At 33.6% G+C, this 21,334-nt stretch overlaps 1 protein-coding gene across 4 annotated transcripts in view; it reads right to left on the reverse strand.

Annotated features, from left to right (window-relative positions):
- LOC142339605 (gamma-aminobutyric acid receptor subunit alpha-2-like) overlaps positions 1-21,334 on the reverse strand; it is a 160,507-nt gene that overhangs the window by 83,045 nt on the left and 56,128 nt on the right. For all 4 annotated transcript variants that reach the window (XM_075389757.1, XM_075389759.1, XM_075389760.1 and 1 more), the window contains exons 2-3: positions 20,024-20,149; positions 12,250-12,383 (exon numbers count right to left, since the gene is read on the reverse strand). In XM_075389757.1, the coding sequence (XP_075245872.1) occupies positions 12,250-12,383; positions 20,024-20,149 (260 nt within the window). The remainder of the gene's footprint in view (positions 1-12,249; positions 12,384-20,023; positions 20,150-21,334) is intronic.

Consider the following 21,334-nt stretch of genomic DNA (forward strand, 5'->3'; position numbering starts at 1 on the left):
ATTGGAAGAAGAATTTTGTTAGTTGCATGGTCGCAGAGCACAAAATTTATCCTTATAGTGTGCTATAATAAACTTTTGCACTTCTCGGTTTCTAATGTGAGACATTACGACAGAGTAAAAAATTTGACAGGAGAAAGTTTCAAGAAAGTCTTTTTTTTAAAAAAAAATAATGGTTGCAAATTTTCCTAAAAGTTCTCTACGAAAATGTACTAGTGGAACAATTTCTTAATTAGCAAGTCAAAAAAGCTCTGATTGTTTTCTTAAATTGTTTTTTTATTTGGTTTTTCAAGACATTATGATGAGACAGAATTGAAAGAGGATTGGCCAACATAGAAAAACTTTCCCTGATAACAAATTTTGGAAGAAAATTAGTAAAAATTGGTAATCCTTTAATTGGCAACCTTTAAATTGAGATACCATAAAGGTTTGGAAACAGTAATAATGGCAATAACAAGCAGTCTGGCATCTGTCTAGTCTCATTGGTTTTGCTGTCACTCAATAATCTGTTCCTTGCTTAATTTTTTTTCTTGTCCCAATGGTCAGATATTCACAGACTCACGCGAGAACTTTTGTTACCCATACCTTGATTAGTTTTAATCTATGATAAAATTCGTTGGACTAAAAATTTCTGATTTTTTGTAATCAAAATTGAGATTCAAGAATTTTTTTTTCGGCAGCGTGCAACATCTGCTAGGTGAAACACCGTCGGTCCGCACGATTGCAATCAAAACAAGGTTTTATTTGGAGAACTAAATGAACAACGACAAGATTGAACTTTTGAACACTATTTGATTACGTCACACAGACAGAATTTAGAGACTTACATTGTCAACAACTGCTATGTGCTTAAAAATAGTTTCAGGGGTTAGGGTTATGGTTGTTGGCGGTACTTTGTATGTTTACACCAAGTTGCAATACAGTTTAGATTTCAAGGACAGCAAATGCGAGCCTTAGGATTGCAAAAATGACGTAGGTGTTTATGTGACCGAGGGGTTAAAGTTTTGGCCCTTATTTAGGAATAAAATTTGATAGTTTTGTGAAATACGCTTGCGGACAACTTTGCTATCTTCTTTCGAGTCAGAGCTGTAAATCAAGATCCGATCAAACAGTCCCTTATGGGGTGAGTTTTTCAAGGCTGTTAGCAGAAGTAAAAGGTTATAATGCTTGACAGCAAAAAATGCCTTGAGCACAAATTCCGAGGTTATTTTTCGGGGTTATCTGCTCAATAAAAAATGTCTATATACTTTTCTGGAAAAACAGAATTGAAAGCTTTCAAAGCACTAAAAAAAGCTGACTAACTTGAGAGTTTACCAAATAAGCTACAAAGTTATTAGTGGAAATATTGATTCCTAAATTGTATCCTATCTCTAGACCAAAAGAACTGAGTTAAAAAAATTCTTGCTCTTGCTCCCTAGCAAACATCAAAGATAAAAGCTAATTGTTCGTTTCCAATTTTTGGATTGCTTGGTTTTTGGCATTATCTGTATTATCTTCAAACCACATGTGGTCTCAAGCACGAGTAACAAGAATTTTATTGTTTTAACAATATGATTCAAAATGGCCTAAGAGTACAAAAACTCACAGGTACTTATAGTTGCTATCAGTATGAAAATTTACAGAAACAGCTATATATATATATATATATATATATATATATATATATATATATATATATATATATATATAATTGATAATGGTTAATTTACACCATAAGGTTTAAATGTTTTTCCCCTTGCCGTATATGGCAAGTATTAGCGCAGTTTTTTGCATTTAACACATTGTTCTTCTAACCAGAGAACAAGTCATTGGTATCTACAGGGAGGATCATCGAGTTGGTTTATGGTCATCACTGACGGTGGAAAGGTCGAATTAATCGCTCAGGTTTTATTGTTTATGTACAGTGATAAACTTGGGGTATGAACAAATTTGAAGCAACGATTCCGTTCGATTTAGCGGCCAACAAATAAATTAGCTTCACCAACTTCACGTAAAAAAGTTTTGTTTCTATCGAAATTTTAACTTAACCTCTAAGCGATATATCCCGATCTTCGCGATATATCGCATCCTCCCTTCTTTTCTATGCAATTTCGTAGAAATAGCTTCTCCAAATCTTTCTGGTTGTTTATTACTTCTGCTTGAAGTTCTCGTGGCCCCTGAAGATTGTTCTCCTTCAGTTACTGAAGTATCTTCATTGGAGTTAGGTGATGCCACGTCTATATTGTGCCTACCGCTCTCAGAATGTGAGTCAGTAGATTGCTGATTATTGGATTCAGTCTTAACGTTATCAGCTTTCAGCCGCGCAATTTGGTTGTCACCAACAAGCACTGTCTTGTTTGAATTCTCCGGCTGGATGGTTTAGGTGTTCATTCCTTTGCGTATAACGAAGGTAGTTAGAACTGTTATTGATGTGCTCATTGGTTTGAAGAGGATTGGTTCACACAGATCAAAAGCAGTGACTGCTGGAAGTCTTACTCTCCGTTTTAAAACTAGTTCCAAAAGAATACTGCTCCGCGTCTTGGAAGTATTTCGGTGTGTCATCAGAGCCCACTGTAAGAATGCGCCAAATGACACATTCAGATTTGGACTCCAGTCTTGAATTGCCCTTTTCACTGTTGGGCCGCTCGCTCGGCAAGTCCATTTGCTCTTGGATGGTGGATGGGTGACTCCATTTTTTTAATCCCCAATGATTCACATCACTGTTTTAGGTCACCGCCTATAAACTCAAGACCACTGTCTGATACAAACGTTTTTGGTATCCCAAATCTTGCAAAACTTTCACACAAGTAAACTTTCACTGTTTTTGAAGTCCTATATCCCGCAGGGAAAGCTTCCATCCAGCCTGATCCCGCGTCAATTTTTACTGGGATTTTGCCTTCGTCCTTAACGTAAACCCAGTCCATATAGAACTTTTCCCAAACTTCTGCTTCTGGCCCAGTAGATACTGTTTTTCCCCAGGCTACGCTTGTTTTTTTGGCAATCTTTACCTGTACTAACATATCAAAAACATCTTGACTGATGCCGGGCCACCATGCTATCATCCGGACTGCTGTTTCAGTTGCATTTTTGCCTGAGTGTGTCTCATGAGCTTTGGTCATCTCCACTTGTCTTTGTTTTGGTGGGATGGAACGCACATTCCTCGAAAGATGATTCCGTTGTGGATAGTTAATGCGTCTTTCTGTTGTTCGAAACTAGTCTCTGCTTCTGAACACTGTTTCCGGTTTCCACTTTTTTTCTTTTGATGACATCCTGGAAGAGTCGATTCTATCCCAGTTCACTTCTGATGTCTGACTGGTCCACCAGGTCCGATTGAACAAAATAGATTTTGTCAATAGCAAAGCAGATCCGATCATTGTCGTCGTCGTCATCAAAGTCTAGTCTGCTCAAAGCATCAGCGTGGAGGTCTGCTCTGCGGGTTTATATTTCAATTCGAAGTCGAATACCATCATCGCTATCGCCCATCTCGTGACTCTTGCTGATGCTTTTTTAGGAAATTTCATGTCTGGTGCAATGAGATATTTGAGGAGTTTTTGGTCAGTTTGTAGAGTGAACCTCCTTCCGAGCAGGAATTGTTTCAGTCTTGTGACCACAAAGACGATTGCATGTGCCTCTCTCTCAATATTGGAGTAACTTTGTTCAGCTTTTGACAACTCTTTTGAGACATAGATCACATGATGTCCTTCCTGTGAGAGGACCGCGCCTACTGGTTTCTCAGAGGCGTCTGTTGTCACGGTTGCTTCTTTCGTCAAGCTGTAAGACTGAACAAGTGGGTTAGCGAATAACTCTATTTTCATGTTTTTGAAAGCGGCATGTTCTTCTTTTTCTCCCATGTGAAGTTGTCTTTTCAAATTGTGTTCAAAAGTAACATTTTTGTAGCAAAATCTGGTATCAGTCGTCCTTAAAGTTTGCTAGGACAACGGAAGACCCTAGTTGTTTCATATTTGATGATGGTTTTGCATTTTTGTTTTTCTCATCATTTTTAGGATCGGGTGCTATTCTTTCCACTGTAACTGTGTAACCAAGAAAACTAACGCTTAAGATTGATTTAGAGTTGGATTTTTTCATTGATGATGAAATTCTTCTCAAGTAGTCGACCTATAACCGCAAGCAATTGTTTCTCGTAAGGCTTTGTTGTTCCATATACCAATACATAGTCTTGAATCTTGGCCACATACTTAGTTTTTTTGGGAGTTGACTCGGTGCAGTTTTGGAAGATGGACGAAGAATTCTTCAAGCCCCCAGGAAGCCTGCACATCTTGAACAATCTTTGCGATGTATTGATTGTGCATACTTCCTTTGCATCCTCCTCCAGTTCGACTTGATAATATACATCTGATGAGTCAATTTTGCCGAAATAAGAGGCCCCATTGAGATTATCGAATATGGTCTCCTTGTCTGGGATTGGATAGTCCTCGTCCATAACTTTTGCTTTGTCGCACCATCGTCCCAATTACTTCCTTGACCCTGTTTTGTAGAGGTAGAGGTATCTTTCTAGCCTTGCAAAACATCGCCTGCGATCACGGTATGAGTTTAACATGCGCTTTGTTTCTTTGGACTGCAGGTAAATCTTCATCACACACTGTGTTGATGCCTTCTTGGAGTAATAGTTCTCTCCCAAGTAGTCCAGTTTCTTTGTCGGATTGCAAAATTGCAAGTTGTTGTTGCATAAACTTACTTAGGTTCCGCTCAACATCACATGTTAGTGATCTCAGAAGCGCCAGTTGATGACCATCATAGGCCTCAAGACATATAATTTTGCCATCTAACTGAGGTTTACCAAGGTCAGTCCAGATGAATGATGAGATATCACGGTACTATCAGCACCGGTATCAAATTGCATTTTATATTTTCTTGTCTTTAACTGTAATGTCCTCCAATGTAGCTGATATCTACGGCATATTTTCCTATGTATAGTAGATTCCCATCTCCACTTCGGAAGATGTTTGACAAGACAACTAACCCTCTTCCTCGCAGAAGTTGTTGTGCTGGTCGGACTTACCTGACCTAGGCTGGGTTTTACTTCTGCACATTTTTGAAAAGTGCCCTCCCTTTTCACAGGTGTTACATTTCTTGTTCAATGCCGGACTCAGGTTGCTACTGTGTGGCTTACCTCCACATCTATTACACAAGTTACCATTGCCTTTGTTACCAGTTAACTTTTCACTAGGTTTTCTGAAGGTCTTTTTGAAGTTGTATACCACGTCTTCTTTTATTACAATTGGTCTATTACCCGTTGAAGAACTCGCAATAGCCATTGTTTGACTTGTGAGCTCTAGGTTTTCTTTCTTTTCAGAAAGAGTCATCGTTGGTTTAGCTTTGATGCCAGCTCAAAGCTGGCATCCAGCTCCTCGGGATTTTTATTTTTACCAGCTCCTCGGGATTGGTCACTGTTTTTAGTGTATGGGAGTCACAATAGCGTGCTTTTTCACGTGGGTGCGCGAGAAATTCATCGTCGGGGATTTTCCAACGTCTTGGACAACGTACGGAAATCTAGCCCTTTCTGCGGTTATTATGATGACTCTCTTTGGGAGAAATGTAGATTTGAATTACTTTTCTGATATCTTTAAAAGGATTGTCTAGTATTTTTTAGGGCCCATAAGGCAACTAAGTTTCAGAAGTGCGTCTTGTTGGCACATAATAGGATAATAAGAATATATTTGTTATCTGTAGGTCCAAAATTGTATCATCTGAGTTAATTTTGTCTTGTTTCTTTTCTGCGCGGCATTTCGCCACAAAACTTAGAATCCATGCAGTACAGGATTCAGCATTCTGCAGATCAAAAATTTGTCGGTCGGCCTGCGGTCTGGACACCACTGTTGTAGTCTCGAGTACAAGTAACAGGAATTTTATAATTTTAATAACTGATTTCAAAATAGCCTAAAGGTACAAAACTTCTCAGTTATTTATAGTTGCTCTCGGTATGAAAAACTAAAGTACCGTCAAGATATAGATAAACTGATATTGGTTAATTTACACCATAAGTTTTAAAAGTTTTTCCCCCTGCAGTATATAGCAAGTGTTAGTGCATTTTTAAACTTAACAAATTGTTCTCCTAACCTGAGAACATGTCATTGATATGTACAGGGAAGACCATCGAGTTGGTTTATGGTCGTCACTGATGGCGGGAAGGTCGTTTTAATCGCTCACATTTATGGTATATGTACACTGATAAATTTGTGGTATGAACAAATTTGAAGCCAAAATTCGGTTCAATTTAGCAGCCAACAAATAAATTAGCTTCAACAACATCAGATAAAAAGTTTTGTTTCTATCGAAGTTTTAGTTAACCTCTAAGCGATATATCTCGATCCTCACGATATATCACATCCTCCCTTCTTTTTTAAGCAAGTTTGTTGAAAAAGCTTCTGTTTGTTTATTACTTCTGCTTGAAGTTCTCGTGACCACTGAAGGTTGTTCTCCTTCAGTTATTGAAGTATCTTCATTGGAGTTAAGTGATGCCACGTCTATATTGTGCCTACTGTTTTCATATTGCAATAGATCTTCGAGTTTAAAGAAATTTTTACACCAACTACTATCAATTTACATAAAATCATGCCTCAATACAGCGCTCACGAGATCTACCCATGATAAGACTACGGGAGAAAAAAATACAACGAACAAAATATGCAAAAACAAAGAAAAAATTACGGCAACAAACAACACCTAAACTTATAAGCACCTAATAACAAAGTCAATATGCAATCGAAAAAATCCTTAACTACACAAATCTATTTTTTCTTAACTACAGATGCGACTTTTTTTTATGAGACTAGTTAACAAGTTAAGAAAAAGAAGAAATAATGAGGCGAAATTCAAAGATCAATCAACATTTTTTTGAACCGAACAACTTCAAATGACTAGAAAATTATCAGCTCTTAACGAAATAGTTCTTGATGAATTTACTAAAAAGTCATTACGAAACGGACATGACCTGTCTTTGGTTAGGCTAAGCCATAGAAACGAACTAAAGATGCAGAAAAAATCAAAAACCGACAAAAATTTTGCGAAAACACACATTACTGAAGCCATTAAAATCATAAGCTATTATCTGAAAATTGTTTTTTTATTTCAATTGTTCTTTAAGCTAACTTAAGAAAAATTATACTGAAGGACCAAATAAGTTCACTTGCGCCTGATTTAAAAATCATTGGGTTCTGTTATTACGCGAAAGTGGAAAGAAGAAGAGAAAGAGACATATTGGCAACTCACACAGTTTCTGTGAAAACGCTTGCTGTCCAAGTAACAAAACATCAATTACGACGTAAAACCAATGAACAAGCTGATTGTGGGACGTCTCAATGATGAAATTAAGCTACAAGTTGACAAAAGAATAACAAAACAGAATTGTTTAAAAAGTTTTTTTGAAAACGAATAATATCTTAAACTTTAAGACTAACCGCCCTAAACTGACTGCATTGAGTAATATTAAACATTCAATCCTCAATAAGAAGATTATGAGAACTCTGAGCATCTTACAACTACTTAAAGAATAACAAAACAGTCAAAAACAGCAGATTCGATAAAAAATTGCGAGAGAAAGGTGTCGAAGCAGGTACAGAATGATCTTTTCAGTAAAAACTTTTGATTTTTTAACAATTCAAATAATCATTTTTGTAATAGCAATGAGGTCCTTCTTTTTTGAACAATTGACTTCAAAAAAAATTATCAAATATATTAAAAAAACGAAATGTTTGAAAAAGCCCGTAGTATCAACGTCATTAAATTTAATCTTTCAACGGTAGTTTATGCCCCGATGAGAACAAAATGACTTTTTGATTCTTAGGTCATGAATCAGACATATCAAAATCTTATGACTATGAAATCAATGTTAAACACAGGCGAAAACAAAAAATTCTGTAGATTAGTGGTAGAAGAAATTGTCGAAGCCATTCAAACTATAAAATTTTCTCTAAAAACTTTATTTATGATCCATTGAAAGTCTTCTCTAAGCCAAAGTGAACTATCAATTTTAGGATAATGAGATAACACTTCGAGGCCAAAGGAACCAAAATTACGAAAAAATAACCAAAAACTAAAAAAAAATGAAAACTCGTGGCATCGAGGTAATAAAACCAATTGTTAGAAGAAAAAACCGCTAAAGAGATTGATTTTGGTTACAGTAGGAAAGAAGAGTGTGTTCTCATTTTAGAGACGGACTTGCAGTTTATAAAAAGTAAGTTTAAATTCGGTTAATATTCAAAAAAATTTTTGAAAAAATTATTTTTAAAGTGTTAACAGCCATTAGACGTTCACTCAAAGCACTGGATAGCTTCACTGAAAGCTCAATATGGAACCTCTTGTAATCTTAGTCAAAAAGTCTATGTTATAGGGCTACAAAAGTTTAGTAAAATCTCAGGGAGAAAATCAAAATTTCATCAAAAATTACGAAAACTCAAGAGTCGAAGCCAAAAAACATGAGTGAGTTCTGGAAAGCAAACTTTTTGTTAATTGGGCATCGTTTGACTGTAAGAGAGGTTTGTTATTAACGGAACATCGAACAGAAAACTGACTAGTCTCTAAAAGATTTTTTTATAAAAAAAAACAATAAATATGAAAAGTTTGCAAAGAAACAGCTCGAATAGATATCGAATTATTTGATAGTAATCTTTCCTATTGGACCAGATTTAGCCTTTTTTGTCGCCTTTCGACTATCCGGAACACAAAATTGAATCATTTTGTAGCGTTTAATTTTTTTTTTTGAATAAATATTTATATAGAAAAAATCTTAGTTTGAGCAAAGTTACGCTAAAAGTGAACAAAGTCATGCCAATTTTCCTGTGTTCACACAAACTTCTAACCCTCAATAACTCGTCAAAGAAAAACGAAATTAAAAAATCTTTTTAATTTCGGATTCTACGCAGGACGAACTTTTTAATGATACCATCCACTTTCTCTACGATGAATATATCGATCGGGCAAAATTGACTGAACAGAAAAAAACCATTTGAGCTTAAAATAGGTCGGAACAACTATCGACAAGATTCGCAGATACTATGAAGTGGGGTCAGAACAATAATTGAGCTCAATGCGGGCAGATGTGAACTTCACAATCAAGACTCAGCGAAAAAATTTTCACGGAATTAGAAGAAACTGCTCTGACAATTTTTAATTATCGGAAGATACAGATATATCAAGATGTCAACAACGTGAGACCTACCACCAAAAATATCTAATTTACTAAAAAGATATTAATTCATCTTTTTCTTTGTATATTTCAGCGGCAAGAAATCTATTGATGAGTCATACAAAATAATTGTCTTTGATTCGTGCGTTCTGTAAAAGAAGAGATGTTTTCTCAAAGATGTTTCTGTAGTGCCTGGATCAGCAACTGAAATACTCCTATGATCAACTTGTGGCTGAGTTAAAGTTATCAAAAAGAAAACCTCAGGTTAATTAATTAGACGAAGTAAAATTACAAGCCGATCAGAAGCCGATTAGGCTACTAATTTTAGTTAGATGATCAGATTGCAGTTGGATTATACTTACTTCGATAGATTTGCTCAATAAAACAAAAGTTTTTATTTCACAATTTAAATATTCAATATAACGGCTCTTGAGATTAATTCACGAAAAACCTACCCTTTGAGGAACAATTTTGTAAACTGATTTTACAAAATTATTATTTTAAATGTTTCGTCTCTCTTGTCTTGAAATCAAAAGTTAAATTGCGCAGAAAACATTTCTGAGTGCCAAATACAAAAATATAAAAAGTAAGTGCTCACTCAACTCTGTCACATTGATCCACTAATTGTTTTTCCCACACCTTCGATATTTATTGGAGCTCCATTAATTCGAAGATCAGTATAACGGTGTCCCGCTTTTTCACCCCTATTTATTTAACCCCTCTATCTTTTAACCCCGATTTTTTCACCCCTCCATCAATTATCCCCTCTATCATTTAACCCCTCTATCATTTCACCCCGATTTTAGTCTTTTGTAAAGTAAGGACAATTTAATTAGCAATATAGTCATTTGGCCATGCCTTAGCGGCCCGCGGGACTTGATATGAAACTATCACGACCGAAAATGGGATTAAGTTATCTACTTAATTATGACAAAATATGCCTTTAATGTCGACTCATAATTGGCGGTATGAGATGATAGAGGGGTGAAATGATATAGGGGTTAAATGATAGAGGGGTTAAAAGATACGGGGTTAAAATATGTAGGGTGAAATGAATCGGGGTGAAAAGAAGTAGAACCCAGTATAACTAGCTGGAGTATTTACAGCCTATGTAATAGGACATTTTTAAATTCATTTGCATGATTTTCCTGCAGCTATGAGTTCAGATTGAGATATCCAAGTTAAAGCTAACAGCAGGCTAGATAAAACTGAGAGTGAGATTTTTATTTAAGCAAAAATACTTCGTCGAAACTTTGTGATGCCAGGCAACGCAAAATGATGATTTTGTATCATAATGCACTAAGTAGTAAAAATAAAAAAACTTGTGATATATACTCTGAATTTTTTTAGTGTGCCAGATAATGTTCTCGTAAAATCTTACAATAAATAAAAAAAATTCGGCTTTCATAGTAAAAAAAAGTATTTTTTCATTAATGCTTTTTAAGAGTTTTTATGGTACTAGTGGGATAAAAATCTATTGCAGCGCATCCGTTTCTTTTCAACTATTTTTACAAAAGATGCTTCTCTTTCATTTTTTTCAATATCATGTAGTATTGAATAAGATATGAGTACTCAATGGTGATGATTTTGAGACGGATTAAGTGAATTCAATTCAAAACTTAAAATTTTGATACTTTGGTGAAGTCGACTCTGAATAATAGCACAGAAAGTCATTAAAAACGAAAGTTATAATTGCATTTTTTGGTACAGATAGGTAAAAATTAGACTTGTAACCGAAGAGACTCGTAACCGAATTACAGATAGACTTGTAACCAAATTTTGCAATTTTTTGAAAATATTTAAACCGGTTACGCAGATGAAAGCTTTCCTAGTAAAAAAGGATTTAGTAAAATTTGGAACAATTAGCTTGTTTTGTTGCATGAACCAAGAAAAATCTGCGCTCAATAAACCGCTCATTTTTTGCTGTCATTTCTTGGGTTGATTTTGTTGATCTCCGTTTTTTCGTGCTATTTCTAAACGGAATGGAAGCAGTTACTGTTAAACCATATTAGGTTAATCGAATTTGTTAATACCTACATTAACCCTTTAGTTTTTAGTAAGCGTCATAATCAGAATTTTTATTTGACAAAATTTTAATAAGAATACTAATATTGAACGTTCTGGATAGAATTTTTCTTGAATTTTTTAACGTTTACAATAAAATTGCAGAATCTTACGAGATGATTTGAGAAGTTTTGTTAATCTTACAAGACCACTATTCTCTGTCCAAGGTTGAGAAGAGAATGGTTATCATTACTTTGCAACAAATTCGAAAGATGGGCGAAATCTCAAGGTTGTTCGAGGTTCCATTGTTCCAATCCCCGAGGAAATGGTTTATTTTCATGGATTTATTGACATCTCGTGTACTTCAAAAAATAATCAATCATTTCCTATACTTTAACATTGATTTTGTCCGATTGTTTTTGTTTAGATGTCAGTTTGTTTGTTTACCTGTCTGTCTGTTTGTTGACAACGCAGAGCATCATCTCTTTTTGTTTACATGTTTGTTCAACTGATTTTTCAATTGTTTTTATTTGTTTATCGACTGTCAGTTCCACACAACTTTAGTTTGCAGAGGTACATTTTTGCTAATCAGTAGAACCTTGCTCTGAGTCTTACCATGAAATGTCACATAGATACTATGAACAGAGAACTGAACAGAGTAAAAAGGATTGAGCTTGCATGATTCAATGCTGCATAACTGAGATTCAGCCTTTTTTTACGTATAAAAATATAATGCAGTTTTTAAAAAAGGGTTTCAAAAGAGGCGACGTCACGCAGCAGAGACTCTCGATCACGAAGTTGAATTTAGTAAAAAAGATTATTACAGAAATATTTAAAATAAATCAAAACATAATAGTTTGATGATAAAGACAAATTTGAAAAAAGTTATTAGATGGCCTACGAACTGTTAAATCTGTTGTCTATACAGACAAATTAATCAAAAAAAAATTAACAGAGCTAACAAAATATATGCAAAAAATAGCAAGACTGAATTGCTGAAAAGTGCATGATCACAGAGGTGCAAACAGGCAGTAAGGACTAACAGCAAAACTTGATTTTCAAACATAGAATATATACTAGGTTTTTTTTTTGGGGGGGGGGACTTTTAGAGGAAAAGGACTCACTTGAAGTCACCAGTGATAGCTGAGTAGCTCTGTCCCGTTGAGTAGTTGAGTGTCTCGTTGTTCACGGGGATGTTTAAGAGAGTGAAGCCTGCCTCCTCTATATAGTCATGGGCATCTTCATCTTGGAATATTCCCTAAAACACAAAAATCGATTGGGTAAGGTTAATGTGTTGAAAAACGCCAGCGAATGTCAGTTCTAAAACAAAACTGGATCTATTCTGTTTGCCCACCCCCCCCCCCCCCCCCACCCCCTCAGCTTCTCAGCTTAGTGGGCATATATCTTACGCACCCTAGACGCTCGTGCTATTTTTTTACATAGTAACGTGCTATAGAACAACATATAATTTGAAACGGGGGGGGGGGTGCGTAAATATCACTGAGTGGCGGGGGGGGGGGGGTCAGAATAGATTCTCAAAACTGATCAAAACTTGCAAGAACCTTGAAAACCATGTCACTGTCAATTCCTATAACATTCAGAAGGTGGACCTCAACCCCCCTCACCAAAGAACCTATTAACCACCTTTATAACGTGCCGTTTTTCCTTAACAACGATCGAATAACAACACATCAATTGTATTTGAGTCATGAGCGGCATTGTGTTTCTAAACAAAACAGCTCGCTTAAGTTTCAGAGCACCTGAAAGGCTTTTGAAAGTTTTTTATAATAGATTTTCTGAGAATCTGGCAAGCTTTTAGTCGACCTACAATTTTGTGAAACTTTTGTGAACATATCCTTCAAGTGTGTGTGTGGTCTGTGAATTTTGTTTTCATTTTTTGTTTGGTGGTAAATTAACAAAAAATAACTGAGAATGAAAAAGATTTTAATCAAATAGGTAAATGCAAAAAAATGATTGTTTTTGTTCAATTAATTAAATTGCTTCAAAATTTAAATCGCCGCATTCTTTTTCACATGAAATACAGGTCGAGGTTTCATAGGCGAAGACCACTTAAAAATGTGTAAGTATAATGCGATGAATGTTTAGAAAAATTTGTAAGTAAAATGTGCGATGAGTTTTTAGAAAAACTGCGGTTGGTGAACACTTGGTGAACGAGACAAAAAAATCAAAGTTTAAAGTTTCGATTTCTAGAAATTTTCATCACTAAGTTTACTGCAGGTCTTAATTAGCCCATGCTCTTATCTAGTAACATAATGCAAAATATGCCGTGAATGCGGTGTATACGCGGGGTTTTAGAAAAAGCAGGGTTTTAGAGTTAATTATTGCAAGCAAAGCTCTGAAAGGGCGAATTCCTGCATAAATTTCAAAAAAAGGTTATAACTTACTTCACCACATTTTTTTAAAAAAAAATGTACATTTCATCGAATTTACAGCTTAAAGATTGCCGCTGTGCAATGAACAATAATCATTTTTTTTACAGCGGATTGCCGCAGTTCTGATATTTTCACAATGATTCCTCAACGCGTGAAAGAATGAAGTTCATAAATTGGATTTCAATATATTGAGCAAACCTTTCAACAAGAACTTCAGAGAAACAGAAAAAAAAAACAAATGAAAGGTGATTCAAAACCGATTTGGACACACAAAAACCTTATGCATATGCAAAACAAAAATCCAGATTTCAGCCGACAACAATATTTGTTTATGGTAAAAATTAATTTAAGGTTATTGGATAATAATGCATTAAAGTCATAAAATTCATTTTACATCAAATTTCGGGTAATTTTTTTAATTTACAGAAATAGTTATCTTTATATATCGGTTGCAATTGGTGATGTAATAGTAAACGGATTCAAAATTACAGGATTCACAAAACTAAATGATATAGAACACGAGACTAAAAACCATTAATGAGAAATGATGCACGGCTTTTTGCCTCATTTTTGGTTTATTAGATTACGTGTAGTTACACTTAAAACTGTGTTTGACCTAATTGATGTCAGAGAAACAAAAGTTCATTATTGATTGGGAGCAGGAAGAATAATTTACAGTTGCCATGAAAACTAGAGTTGGGACTTGTTTGAGCATACACAGAAAAATATATTTGAACTATTATTCATTGCAAAATTTAAAGTTTTTGGGAACAATTTATTTTCACTTTTCTCAATCTAAGCCTTTTTGACACTTCCTTTTTTCAATTAAAGTTCATCGGTCAAACTTCTACGGTGTTTGTTGTTAGATCCTGTAAGCATTATGAAAATGAAAAAAAAATTCTCGAAAAGATCAAACACAATTTTGTTTTCTTTTAATATTTTTGCGGTGATTCCCTCATCCTGCAAAAAACCCGCAAAAATATTGTAGTGCAAACTTTCAACTGAAGGTGGTTATCTTTCAAAAAAATTTAGATGACATTTAAGTAATTACTAAAAGAACTTTGTTAATGGTAAGTGACTTTTTTGGTTTTTGTAGAATATGCACACAAAAACAAACAAACAAACACACAGACACAACCAAAGAAACACACACATACACAAACACAAAAATGCAAACACAAACACACGCATAGAAACGCAAACAAACACACAAAAAACATACGTACATATTTATATATACACATTTTCATATATATATATATATATATATGTATATATATATATATATGCCTGTATGTACATATATATTTGCTAATACGTAGAGAAAAAACGTAGAAAATTGCTGGCAAAGCATTAATGCTGCAGCATTTGATTTTTTTGCGTTCGTTCTTTAATATCTTGACACCGAGTTCAAAAATATTGGATAGAAATAATGACTGCAAGCATGACTAGCCGTCTGTTTCAAAGCGTAGAAAATCAAAAGATTGCCACGACCTTCGTGTAATTTTATGCTCCAAATATTTAGGATTGTCGTGGAAATTGTAATTAATGAAGCGTGCTTATAATGTTGCTAATATTATAACTAAACAGAAAACATACTGAACTAATTTTTGATTAAAAACCAATAATTATTTTTTGGAAATCAAATTTTGGTGTTTTGAAACTGCTAATGGAATTAAAAATTGCTTTTTTAACAGTATCTTGGTTGCTTTAAAACTAACCGTTTGTTTAACTATTTTTTGTAAAATTAGTTGAATTTCAAGGCCTTATTAATGTTTGCTAAGGGGTTAAGGACAAAAATCACAGGGTTGGTGGATTTATTAAAAGCAATTTTCTATTTAGCTTGGCTATTATGACACCAACCTGACTCATATAAAATTACTCAATTTTGTAAGTAGTGCATGTTTTATATATGAGACCTGGAAATAAGCAATTAATTGTGCGTCATAAAAAGTTGGACTTCAAAAACTGGAACTTTAAAAATATTTCTGAGATTACTGGTTTTTTTAGAAGACTTAACACTTTTAATTGACCGATATGAGTACCAAGTCTTTATAAAAGCGTTCCAAATCAAGTCTATATAATCAAGTTATTATATCAAGCTTGTATAATAGCTATTCAGAGAACACCTAAAGGTGGTATTTATTTTCTACCATTTACACTTTGCAAAAGCCCATTTTCTTAAAAATTGACGAAGCATATCAAAACAGTTTTGAAAATTTTTCTAAAATGAATCAGAATTTCAACTTGATTCTTCGCACATGTTTGCTTTACTAGGAGGTGACAATTTTTATTTAAGCAAATTTTTTTTTCATATCAATCCTCATTATTTATCCAATAGCTTTCAACCAATTCATGTCTTTTGATTTTTGAACAACCGTTTTAAACCTTTGAAGAATTAAAGAGAGAAAGATGAATTAAAAAAAGACAGCAGCAATGCTAAGAGCAAAACTGTTTCGCTTTAATTCGCATTGAGATAACTTTTTAATTCTCGATAACGATTTTGGAGTCTGGGGGGTCGACTTCTTATTACTTGGGAAGACATAATGATAGATAGGGTGGAAAAAAAGATATAAAAAGGTGCTGCGCTTCCACTATAGTGCAACCACTGTTAAGAACTGCTGCAGTGAGGAGTATTAAAAGCCCCGCGGGACCTGATCGGAAGAAGAAATCAACTAATTCTGTACTTGCGCTGCTTCTGTGAAGTTGAAATGAAATTCGCGTCAGGTTTTGTTTGAAAGTGAAATTTGATTACTTCATAAGAGCCGAAATGAAAGAGACAAAAAGAAACTGAAGAAAGAAAATTCGGGCGAAAAGAAAACAGCGAACCAATATAAATACATACAAAACGCAAACACAGTGAGAATAAAAATTAATACAGTGTGTACGTATGTTATACATGTGTGCGATTTTTTTCGTGATTTTGTGAAACCAGTTTTATGGGTTTATTTCTGGGAAAAGGTGAACAGCACATGTTCTACAGTAAGATAGGGAGTGGGGGGTGGCGAGGGGGTTGTTGTTTTTTGGTGTCTATAATGTGCTGGGTTGCGTTGCTGGATATGTTCAGTACAATGGTAGCTTTATTTAAACTCACGGTGAATTTTCTTGGGTTGCCGGTCTAAGCAATTATATCAACGATGTCATTAATAAAGCCCAAAGAAAGCGACAGATTTCCTATAGCGACTATTTTTTTTTAAACTTCATTTGACCTCTTTTTTTGTTTGACAAGCCTTTAAGATAAATCCGTTATCACAACAGTTGCATTGCGGTCAATCGAAAAGCAATTCTGCGTTAAATTGAGTGTTTTATTGTTGCTATAAAAGTTGCTCTGAAAAGAAACGATGTTTTAATATTGGTTGGGCAGATATAATTCTCTGGGGGAAAATGCTGCTCAAAAGAACACCTCTTTGCAAAATGAACTTTGCTGATACTCTCTGTCAGATCCAACAATAGTTAATTATCAGAGATCGAAACGGACAAAAACAGAGAGATAGATTTGCAGAAAAAGAAAAAAATGAACAAAACTATTTGAACAAATTATTACATTCAGTCCATTTTTTTCCAAAAGCTGTCTTGAAGTTATAATTTGTAAAATAGACAACAACTAAATTCTAAACTGCGCAGTTCTTGAAACAGAACAGGCAAAAAAGTGATTTCTTCGTATCCCTGATCTGTTTTTCTAAAGCAAGCCACTTTGTAAAAAAGAGCCTCGTGCTCCTGTGGGGTGGGGGGGGGATAAATAATTATGCCCACTAAAATGGAGAGGGAGGGGGAACATAGATCCCGAATTGGAAAAAAGATCATTGAACATTACTGTAGAAGAGAGAGAGAGAGAGAGAGAGAGAGAGAGAGAGAAAGAGAAACACAGAAAGAGAGAGAGAGAGAGAGAAAGAGAGAGAAGAAAGATAGAGAATGTTAAAAAAACATTTCAAAGTTTGATTAGTAGTTTTTGAACTATAGAAAAGATGATCAGTGGAATGAATTTTGAATGAGATGCAGTAAGATTTTTGAACCGAATTACGACTCATCAAAAAAGTTCTATAATAACATAATTTTCAATTAAAATGCAATTCTTCAATTTTTCACTTTATTTTCTTAATAATCATGTTGCAGGTCAAGGAGAATAGCAAAATTTGCAACAGAATTTCTGAAAATTCTAATTTTTCGAGACTGCAAAAGTATTTGACGGCTTATTTCCTGAGCCTCTAGTTCACGAGGCTAATTTTGGAATTAATTTTTTATCTAGAATTGTGTCATCCATGTTTACAGAAATTAGATTAACCATTCTAGTTAAACTTGAAAACATATTTTTTGACAAAATGAAAAAAAAGCTTTTCCATGTAATTCAATAACTTTTGGTTTTTACAACTGGTTAATTGTTTTTATGACAGCGTTGCAAATTTAGTTGCACTATTTCATAGATAACGTGGCATCAAAAAATGAAAAAAACTACGAATAGTAGCGCAGTTTTGAATCCTATGAATTTTGTTTCCAACTAAAAACCTATATTAAGACTCAAAAATTGCTCAATTTTTTTTTCAAAACTAAGAAGTTTGACGACAAGCAGCTTCCAAAATACAAGTTTTTCAAATGGTTAGATAATTTCGCCTCAGAAAACTCATTATGCACATATAAATCGATTTTTGTCATTTTATTAGAACTTTTTTCAAACAAGTGCTAGATTGTCGATGATTGCCGAATTTGGAGAAAAAAAGGTTATTTGCAAGACAATAATTTGTTCAGAAACAATAATAATTTTTTTTTCAAAAAATGAAAGCGTACTTTTCCATTTCATGTGAAATGCATTTTTTAACTTGTGTTTTATCGGAAAATTATTTAAATTTGATTGCCTTTATGCCCAATTTCTTACTGAGTGCGGTGAGAACTAATTTGTAAATTAATAGAATTTCCTTGTTAATATTGCTTTTTCCTCGTTTAATGAATTTTGGGTTTTCTTTAATTAAAATTAACTGCTTCTTTATTTTATTTGATTGCAATTTAAATGTCATTCAACTTTCAGTCATTCATAAGTTGTAATTGTGTAAAAATTTGCTAACGCGCTATCATTTTTTATCAGAAATCACGGGAAGTCAACAATGTTTTTCAACGGGATACGTTGGTAATCAATTTTTAGTACAACTAATTTTTTGCAACGGAATTTGTCGCATTTTCTAGATGATTATATTCTTGGCAAGTTTCACATGCTTGTCAGAAAAAAAATATATTTTTGGATAAATGTTTTGTGATTTTCCCTCCTCTTAAATGGAGAAAATAAACTTATCTACAGTGATAGGGAAAACTGGTCAATTTTGCTGTTTTTACTAAGGAATCTATCAAGATTTTAAATGATAACTAATTTGCCAGAAAAAGAAAATTAAACTCTTGGGAGTTTTATTCAGTGTACAAGTTTGATCAAACAGGGCTTTAAAACTGAAACACTTTGATCAATAGAAAGCAATTGGTAGATACTTCTATTATAATTAGAGAGTAGTTTTTCCGGTTTTCGAAACTGTTTTCACAATCTTCACCTGTCCTGTTAACAGTTTTCTACTGATAATGGCTTGCAGAGCCAAGTATGAAATAGGTCTACTATCCATTACAATTTTCGGATCTATTCTGTTTTGGCCCCCCACCTTAGTGAGCATAATTTTTTTATGACCCCCAGGCGCACGTGCTATTTTCTTACATAGTAACGTGCTATATAACAACATACAATTTGTAACTGGGGGTAATAAAAAAAACTGGGGGGCCAAAACAAAATAGATCCCAATTTTCATATGTCATCAAAAAAGTGTTTTTCCATTGTAAATTTTATGTGCCATCAAAAAGGATATTTTTATATGGAATTTAAAAATTATATTAAAAAAATTTAATTAAAAATTTAATTAAAAAAATTAAAAAAATTAAAAAAAATTTTATTCCATAATTACAAACGTTACCAGGATCGAATTGAGACAAGGAAGGTAAGAAAGTTGCTCGAATGTACTATGTAAAACAAATCCGAGCAATATGAAGATTATGAGAATTAAGTGGTAATTGAAAGGCAGTTTGGTAAGGATATTACGATGTGCTAAAATGGGTTCTTTTCGACCCCCCCCCCCTATTCCCCGAATCATTTCACCCCCACACACGTTTCAAACCAGAACCGAACGCTTCCCTCATTTTGGTTGTTCCAAATTTCTTTACCCAAACCCTACGAATTCGGAACCTTTAATTCTAATGGTGTCAATTATATGAGTAAATAAAAACGGGGTTAAATATTAGCCTGGAACTTAGTGACGTAATAAAACAGTACTGATTCATTACAGTACAGTAGTAAATCTTAAAGTCAGTACTGGAACATAATATCCTGAGGGTTCTTTCTTTAAACATCAATGGATTAGACTATTACAGTTTTAAAAGCAGGACACGCCTTTAAATGCAACAGTTACGCAATACCCTGATGAAGTTACGTAATGTTTCGTAATAAGTTACACAAGTTATCCAATAATAATAATACTCGTACCGATAAGTTCCACTCGTAAAGCAGCTCTTTAGTTGTGAATGCATAGCTAGACATCATCAGTCTGCAAGTCGTGACGTCAAAGGGGAACATGCGCACATTCGGTTTGCACGGAATCACAATTCGCACCTGAAGAACAGCAGAGAAACAAACATGTAAACATCCACAAACAAAAATTCCATTATTGTCGTTTGTTAGCATTGCAAAATTTTTTTTAATTTTTGTAACATAAAAATTTAGTTGTCAGAAAAGATTGCTTATGTTGGTTTTTATTCGCAATTCATAATTAACGGTTCACTCGAGAATTTTGCCATGAAATTTCGAATCTTGATATTTCTTTACATTTTTTGAACCCGAACAAATTAGTTGCTGTTAGAATCCTGTTACTAGCGTTTATAACAAAATTTTGAACTTATTTTTTGGACTCTGTAGCTCTCAATCCTCATTAGAGACCGACATCAATAATATTTTTAAAATTGATGCCAAATATGATGATAAATATGATCAAGGCTCAATTTTCACGGAAATCACTTCATCTCAATCAAAACAGTAATTTAACTTTGATATCGCAATTCTTTTGTTTAGATTTAATTCTTCACATCTAAACAAAATTTCGATTTTGATCATGCTTAAACATTTATGATTGATATGTGTTTGTTTCCTTTAAACTTATGATTAAATTGCAAAATTGAAAAATCTTATCGAAGATATCAAAAACAGCCAAATAATCAAACGAAAAATTATTCAATTATAATTCTCAGTCTGGTTTTTGAAAATTGTCTGATAAAAGAACAGACATTTTTGATCCCTATCATCCGACATCACATCCACCACCAATCCCACCCCCACCCCCACCATCTCCCACTTCTCCCCCAACCCCGCGCGATACGTACATAGTATATTTTATATATATATATATATATATAATATATATATATGCATATATATATATATATATATATATATATATATATATATACATATTTATATATATATATATATATATATATATATATATAAATATGTATATATATATATATTATATATATATATATATATGTGCATATATATATATATATATATATATATGCATATATATATATATATATATATATATATATATATATGCATATATATATATATATATATATATATATATATATATATATATATATATATATGTAAATCATTTTTTGTCGCTAATTAAGTTTGTTTCTTGTCGCTAATTCAGTTAGCAAACGTTTTCGTGTTTTGATCATTTTCTTTTCCTTCATAATTTCCGTAGTTGAAACATTGACTTGAAATGGGACATTC

This window comes from Convolutriloba macropyga, chromosome 5, assembly GCF_964194025.1.
Source record: "Convolutriloba macropyga chromosome 5, txConMacr16.3, whole genome shotgun sequence".
In the NCBI taxonomy this organism is placed as follows: domain Eukaryota; kingdom Metazoa; phylum Xenacoelomorpha; order Acoela; family Convolutidae; genus Convolutriloba; species Convolutriloba macropyga.